This window comes from Diceros bicornis, chromosome 25, assembly GCF_020826845.1.
Source record: "Diceros bicornis minor isolate mBicDic1 chromosome 25, mDicBic1.mat.cur, whole genome shotgun sequence".
NCBI classification, from domain to species: Eukaryota; Metazoa; Chordata; class Mammalia; order Perissodactyla; family Rhinocerotidae; genus Diceros; species Diceros bicornis.
Window position 1 is genome coordinate 9,139,395 of NC_080764.1, and position 7,790 is coordinate 9,147,184.

Here is a 7,790-nt window from a genome sequence, read left to right on the forward strand (position 1 = left end):
GCAGCCCTGTGAGCTAGTTACTAATAGTATGTTTTTTCTCACAGAGTAGGAAACTGAGGCTCGGTGAGGCACAGCCCAGCCAAGAGGGAGCCCTGGTCTGGGACCCACTGGGCAGCCCCTCGAGGGCCCTCTCTGCTAGGCTGGCCCAGGGACTGGCTGCCCAGGCCAGGCTCTCAGGCCTGGGCCAGGATCCTGAGCTGGCACCGGGCAGGAGGCCCTGTAACTCCAGCCGCTGCTCCCGCCCCTGCCCGCCCCTCCTTCACCTCAGCCTGGGGCTGGGCTGCCCACAATGCCTCCCATTCAGCCCTGCCCCTGCTGCCAGGCCTGCGGCGGGGAGGGGGGCTGCATCCAGACGGGGACCGTCGCCGGCCTTTTCCTTGTGCAGCACCTCCAGGCTGGACTGGCAGTGCAAGGCAGCATGGAGGGGTAAGTCTTTGGGCCCTAGGGGTGCAAGGAGGGCTTAGAGAGGCTCAGTGGCTGCAGGCAAGCCCCTGTCCTTCTCTGGGCCTCTGAGGGGCTGGAGGATGGGGCTCTGGGGTCTCCCTGGGCAGAGATCCCCTAAGGGTCTCTCGGAAATGGGCTCTGAGAAGGCCGTGTGTGGGAGTGTGGCTGCCCCTGTGCGCTAGTCCTTCGGGGCCTTGTCTGAGAGCTCAGCAGCCCTCTGAGCCCTGGACGCCTGTCCCCCAGGGATCTGTCCCCATGGGCCCCCCTCCCTGGCCCACCCTGAGCCTCAGCCTCATCACAGCCTCTGGAGGATGCCGCCAGCCCAAGGCTGGGGCTGGACCCTGGGAGCCCAAGGAGGCTGAAAAGCACGGTGACAACCCAGTGAACGGGAATAGGGGAGGCACAGGGTGGGGGCCCAGCCCAGGGATCAGGGAAGGCTGCTCAGAGGCCGTGACTCAAGCTGAGAACAGAAGGAAAAGCTGGGTGAGCTGGTGTTGCGGGGCATGAGGAGGGGGCTCTGCTGCTGTGTGCTTATGGTGGGAGAGCCAAGGGGTGACACTGAAGACTTGGAGCAGATTCCAGTAGGGGAATCAGGAGTCAGGACTCTCCACCAAAGGCAGTGGAGAGATGCTGGAGGGTTTTCAGCTGGGGGTGTCAGGATATACCTGTATTTTGGAAAATTCCCTTGGGTTGCTGGTGGTGAGTGGAGCACTGGGGAGGCCAGAACCACCGTGGCAGCAGTGTCCCTAAGAAGAAACAGGCAGTGGCTGTAGTTGTGAGATAAAGGGGTCCAGGTGGGTAATGGATGGATGGATGGGAGGGGGCAGGTGGGTGCACAGACAGGTAAGTGGATTGACCTTGCCCAAATCACAGCCCCAAACCCATACCCTCAGTTCTCCCAGCCCAGTCTAGGCCAGCTGGGTGGCACTAAGATGAAGGAGGACAACAGGGGAATAAACAGGAGAAGAGGCCTGAGCCACCTGTTCACCTGTCACTGTGGCTCTGACATTAGGCTCCTAAGGGTCTCAGAGCCCACAATACCTGGTCCCCCAAGTCCTGCCTCACAACTCAGGCCGGGCCTGGGTTCCCTCTCCCGCAACCAGGTTGTCTTCTCAAGGTGGGTGCCAGTATGCTCCCTGCCACCGTGGAGCTGGCGCCACATCTGCCTGAGGACTGGCGGCTTCTCCCTCTGCTACCCACCTCACACTGGGAGGTCCAGGCCTCCCCCTGTACCCAGGAGCCTCACCACAGCCTGGGCACACGCTCTGAGCCCCGGAGCCATTCTTTCATTCATCAAGGCCTCCCTGAGCCAATGGGCGGAGACAGTCAAAGGGACTCGCCAGGGCGCCTTTCTGAGCCTCAGTTTTCCCCAGTGTACAACAGGGCTAACAATAGAACCTCTGCAGCCTGCAGGGTTGTGAGGCTCAGGGCAATGACACCTTCCCTGGGCCCAACAGAGGAAGACGAATATGTTCAAGGGGCTCTGGGAACAGGACCTGGGGCTCAGTGAGTGGACAGTGTGAGCCCCTTGCCCCTGTGAATACCTGACCCTCCCTCCCTCTCCCAGGTCCCAGAGCGTCTCCTTGGTGCTGCTGCTTCCTCTGCTATTGCCGCTGGGCCCCACTTGGCATCATGCCACTGCCCAACGCTGCCCACAGACCTGCATCTGTGACAATGTCAGGCGGCATGTTTCCTGCCGGCACCAGAACCTCACTGAGGTGCCTAACGCCATCCCTGAGGTCAGCAGGGGAGGGGTCCAGGGGAGGACAGCAGGAGGAGGAGCCTGGGCTGGCACCAGTGGATCTGCCACTGCCTGGCTGGGAGAACTTAGCAAGTCCCTTTTCCTCTCTGAGCCTCAGTCTCCACATCTGGAAAATGGGAATGATAATAACCAACCACAGGGAGACAATCTATTTAAAATCCTATGTGATTGAAACAAGTAGGTGAACTATAGATAAATATTGAATTAACTGCAGACCCTGCAGCAGAGACTGGGGATATCCTGGGATAAGAGAGAGTCTCTGCTCTGTGGAGTCAAGAGCTAGTGGGAAAGAGAGAAGGTAAATGGGCAGTGACAATTCAATGTGAAAAGTGCCAGAGTGTGGGATGCCCTGGTGGCTGGGGAGGAAGGCTTCCTGGAGGAGGTGTCAGATGAAGAGAATGTGGGAAAGGTGAGGGAACAGCACGTGCAAAGGCCAGGATTAGCAAGGGGCACAGGCCGTAGTCCTTGTGCTGCTCAGCCTCCCTCACCTCTCCCTGCTCAGCTGACCCAGCGGCTGGACCTCCAGGGCAACATGCTGAAGGTCATCTCTCCAGCTGCCTTCCAGGACCTGCCCTACCTGACACATCTGGACCTGCGGCACTGCCAGGTGGAGCTGGTGGCTGAGGGTTCCTTTCGGGGCCTGGGCCGCCTACTTCTTCTCAACCTGGCTTCTAATCGCCTGACCATGCTGCCCCAGGAGGCGCTGGACGGGCTGGGCTCACTGCGGCGCCTGGAGCTGGAGGGGAACATGCTGGAGGAGCTGCGTCCGGGGACGTTCGGGGCACTGGGTGCACTGGCCACGCTGAACCTGGCCCACAACGCCCTTGTCTACCTGCCCGCCATGGCCTTCCAGGGGCTGATGCGCGCCCGCTGGCTGCAGCTGTCCCACAACGCACTCAGCGTGCTGGCCCCCGAGGCCCTGGCTGGCATGCCCGCCCTGCGCCGGCTCAGCCTGCACCACAATGAGCTGCAGGCCGTGCCTGGCGTGGCCTTGTCTCAGGCCCAGGGCCTGGTCCATCTTGAGATGGGCCACAACCCATTTACCTATGTGGGCGAGGAGGACGGGCTGGCGCTGCCCAGCCTTCGGGAGCTGATGCTGGACCACGGAGCCCTGCAGGCTCTGGAGCCCAGGGCCTTTGCCCGCTGCCCACACCTGCATACCCTGGACCTCCGTGGGAACCAGCTGGACACTCTGCCGCCACTGCAGGGCCTGGGGCAGCTGCACCGGCTGCGGCTGCAGGGGAATCCGTTGTGGTGTGGCTGCCAGGCCCGGCCACTGCTTGAGTGGTTGGCGCGGACACGCGTGCGCTCAGATGGCGCGTGCAGAGGGCCCCGGCACCTGCGAGGTGAGGCCCTGGACACCCTGCGGCCCTCGGACCTGCGCTGCCCTGGAGATGGGGCGGAGGACGAGGAAGAAGAGCTGGCTACCATGCGGCCCCGAGCCCCTCTCGGCGTCCCCAAGGAGGATGATGGGGTGGCCAAGCCCTGCCCGCGCGCCTGCGTGTGCGCCTCCGAGTCGCGGCACAGCGGCTGTGAGGGCCAAGGCCTGCGGGCCGTGCCCCGCGGCTTCCCCAACGACACCCAGCTCCTGGACCTGAGGCAGAACCACTTCCCCTTGGTACCCCGAGCGGCCTTCCCAGGCCTGGGCCACCTGGTGTCGCTGCACCTGCAACACTGCGGCATCGCGGAGCTGGAGGCGGGCGCCCTGGTGGGGCTGGGCAGCCTGATCTACCTCTACCTGTCTGACAACCAGCTCTCAGGCCTCGGCGCTGCCGCCCTTGAAGGGGCCCCCCGCCTTGGCTACCTGTACCTGGAGCGCAACCGCTTCCGGCGGGTGCCGGGGGCAGCCCTGCGCGCCCTGCCCAGCCTCTTCTCCCTGCACCTGCAGGACAACGCTGTGGACCACCTGGCCCCTGGGGACCTGGCAGGCGTGCAGGCCCTGCGCTGGCTCTATCTGAGTGGGAACCGCATCACCCAAGTGTTACCTGGGGCCCTGGGCCCAGCTCGGGAGCTGGAGAAGCTACACCTTGACAGGAACCAGCTGCGAAAGGTGCCCACTGGGGCCTTGGAGGGGCTGCCTGCCCTCCTGGAGCTGCAGCTCTCGGGGAACCCGCTCAGGGCCCTGCACGACGGGGCCTTCCGTCCCATGGGCTGGTCCCTGCAGCACCTCTTCCTGAACAGCAGCGGCCTGGAACAGGTGGGCACAGGGGGTGTAGGGGTGGGGGGAGGCAGCATGAGGGCCCACGCAGTGTGCACTCAACAAACTCTGCCACCCCCGCAGTGCCAGGCCCGAGGCTGGGTCTGGGGACCCTGAAATAAGCCAGACACTGTGTGTGCCCCCAGGGAGCTCAGGTATGAGCAACAGACCAGGCAGAATCATATGCCACACGGAGAGGCCTGCCAGGGAGGGCACTGCTGGGACCTGGAGGAGAGAGGAACGTGGGTTCATAGGATTACCTACTGTTGTATGCTTTGAGGGCAGGGCTGGAGCCCCCAAGAGGCTTTGCCATTATGCGGGGTGCTCAGGCACAGCAGAAGGAACCATGAACTGGGGGTCTGGGTGGCTTGCAAAGGGCAAGTGCTTTGGCATCAGATCAACCTGGGTTTCCACACCAGCACTGCCCTTCCTGCCTGCGCCACCTTGGGCTCTCCTCCTCCCTTCTGCTGGGGGAGCACAGGGCTCCTTCCAAGCCTGGGGGTGGGGTGGGCCTGGCAGGAGCTTACACCAGAGCCTGGCACCTCCTTGCAGATTTCTCCTGGGGCCTTCTCGGGCCTGGGACCCCGGCTCCAGAGCCTACACCTGCAGAAGAACCAGCTGCAGGCCCTGCCGGCTCTGCCTGGTCTCAGCCAGCTGGAGCTCATCGACCTCAGTGGCAATCCCTTCCGCTGTGACTGCCAGCTGCTCCCACTTCACAGGTGAGCACCCACACCTGGAGCCCCAGCTGGGACCCACCAGCTGCTCTCATCAAGCCCCCAGCATCTCCCCAGGGCACCATGTCTGCGCCAGCCGAGCAGCTTTTGGGGTAGGGTCCTGCCAGGGCTGGCCACCCTTCCAGGGGGAACCAAACGTGCACGGGGCTTGGGGTGTACTTCTCTGAGCCTCTGTTCCCTCATCCATAGAGGGAATGAAATCTGTGCAGCCTGGTGTGGTGGGACCTAATACATATGCGTGGGTACTTGGCACAGTCACATAAGAAAGCAACAAGAACCCCGGAGTCAGCAGACCTGGGCTCAAATCTGGCTCTGCGACTGGCTAACTCTGTGCCGGTTGGTCCCTCATTGTAAAGGGGCTGATAGTGCTCCTGTCCACCCCGTGGTGGTGGTTTGTAAGAAAACATTAAACTCATTAGCATATGTACATTGGTCTGAACAGTGTCTGGGTCGTCAGCCCTCTGTAACTGTTCATTACTGTCACTGCCCCCTTTTTACAGAGAAGGGATCTGAGGTTTGAAGGGACTTGCTGGAGGTCACGTGATTGGTGAGCGGCCGAGCCAGCACTCTCTCCAGAGTCCGCTCTCACCCGCTAGGCCCCACTGCCCCCAATTCCCGAGGGCCTCCTTGCCCTCCTCAGGAAAGCTGAGCACAGTGGTTTCCCCGAACTCTCTCTTCTCCTCAGGTGGCTCACTGGGCTGAACCTGCGCGTGGGGGCCACCTGTGCCGCCCCTCCCAGGGCCCGTGGCCAGAGGGTGAAGGCTGCAGCTGCTGTCTTTGAAGCCTGTCCGGGCTGGGCTGCCAGGAAGGCCAAGCGGACGCCTGGTGCCAGAAGAAGCCCCATGAAGAGAAGACGGTGGGGAGCCGACAAGGTTGGCCTCGGGGCAGGTGGGGGCGGGCCTTGGTGGGTGGGTGAGGTTCCAAAACCCCCAGGGTAGCAGGAGTCTGACTTCTCTTGGTCTCAGGTTCATGTGGTGCCAGATCTGGGCAATGACCCTGTTGCTTCTGTTCAGTAATGTCCATTCCTCTCTCCTCACCTCCTCCACCTTGGGAGAGGTTTGTAAGGAAGGCCCAGGGTGGGTTTGTAAGGAAATGACTACACGCTATTCCATGCTATGGGACAGTGGCCTTTCCAATAAGCCATAGCATGCCGGGACCCGGTGTGTCCATGGAATCAATCCCGCTGTCACCGTAATTGCTGGGTCACTGTTGACCCTTTCCCACTCTGACCTCAAGGGCCCCTCTCATCCCTGGGACGGGAAAAGCAGAAGTACAGGTGTAGGGTTGGCACTGCCTCCCACCGCTTGTCAGCCACATGTTGGACCCCATTCTATATCGTTCCATCACCCCCTTGACATCACACCCACCATCCCGACAACCCATTCACACCTGAATGCTCAACTATAGCAAAATCTCACAGCATGTCAGAGAAGAGCGAGCAGGATATGGGGCCCCCTCCATGTGGGAACCCCTGCTGTATGGTTAGGGCATGTGGGGGGTCCATAGGGAGAAGCCAGTCCTTAGAGGAAAGTGAGAACAGAACAAAGGAAGGTGGGAGGAGGGCTCTGCCTGCCTCTGGAGCCGCATTTGAAGATTCAGGGTGCCTGGGGGCCATGAGATGGTGCTTATATTAGTTTCCTTCGGGCCGCCATAACAAAGCACACAAACTGGGCGGCTTAGGACAATAGCCATTCATATCTCACTGTTCTGGAGGTTAGAATTCTGAAATCAAGGTGTGGGCAGGGCTCACTCTGAAGGCTCTAGAGGAGGATACTTCCGGTCCCCTTCCAGCTTCTGGTGGCCCCAGGTGTTCTTGGATGTTGGCAGCACAGCCCCAATGTCTGCCTCCATCTTCATGTGGTGTCTGCCTGTGTCTCTTCACATCATCTTCCTGCTACATCTGTGTCCAAATTACCCTTTATAAGGACACACGTCATACTGGATTAGGGCCCACCCTAATGACCTCATTTTAACTTGATTACCTCCGTGAAGACCGTATTTCTATACAAGGTCTCATTCTGAGGCATATCTTCGAGGGCACGTAATTCAACCCATGACTGTTCCTTATGGAGGTAGGCTGGGAGTGAGGAAGGAACCCCTAAAAAGACCCCACACTAAAGTTAGCAGTTCTCAGGGCCGGCCTGGTGGCACAGCAGTTAAGTGCATGTGCTCCGCTTCGCTGGCCGGGGTTTCACAGGTTCAGATCCTGGGCGTGCACTGACGCACCACTTGTCAAGCCACGCTGTGGCGGTGTCCCATATAGAGAAAGATGGGCATGGATGTTAGCCCAGGGCCAATCTTCCTCGGCAGAAAAAAAAAAGTGAGTTCTGCCTTAGAAGCAAGACCTAGAGCTAGCATAAATCAACAGCCAATATTAATCTCAGCCGACACTTGCATGGCACCAACTTTCTGCCAGGCATTGTGCTAATAATAAACAGCACCAATGCCGTCTCCCTGCGTCAGCCCTGGGGGAGCGCGTGTGGGCGCTGAGCCTGGCTCAGGAGCAGAAGCTTTCATGGGTCTGCCTCCAGGTCAGGGCTTTAGTTACAAGAGAAGCCCGCCCCGCCTAGTATGGCGGCTGTGGCAGGAATCAGGACATCACGGACTCTTCCATCCAGCCACCCTTTCTTACATGGAGATGTTCCACCAACTG

General features: G+C 60.6%; 1 protein-coding gene across 1 annotated transcript; it reads left to right on the top strand.

Moving 5' to 3' along the window:
* The first annotated feature begins 575 nt into the window (after nucleotides 1-575).
* CHADL (chondroadherin like) lies at nucleotides 576-6,075 on the top strand. The gene is made up of 6 exons (XM_058567992.1): nucleotides 576-617; nucleotides 688-814; nucleotides 1,969-2,183; nucleotides 2,709-4,403; nucleotides 4,956-5,122; nucleotides 5,823-6,075. The coding sequence occupies exons 1-6, from the start codon at nucleotides 576-578 to the stop codon at nucleotides 6,073-6,075; spliced, it is 2,499 nt and encodes an 832-aa protein (XP_058423975.1).
* The last annotated feature ends 1,715 nt before the right edge of the window (nucleotides 6,076-7,790 follow it).

What these genes read in the sequence shown, in the direction of transcription:
- CHADL (XM_058567992.1), top strand. Translation starts at nt 576, where the DNA reads ATGGGCTCTGAGAAGGCCGTGTGTGGGAGTGTGGCTGCCCCT. An exon ending in TGCCTAACGCCATCCCTGAG is followed by an intron (nt 2,184 to 2,708) that starts GTCAGCAGGGGA and finishes CTCCCTGCTCAG; the next exon opens with CTGACCCAGCGGCTGGACCT. An exon ending in ACAGCAGCGGCCTGGAACAG is followed by an intron (nt 4,404 to 4,955) that starts GTGGGCACAGGG and finishes ACCTCCTTGCAG; the next exon opens with ATTTCTCCTGGGGCCTTCTC.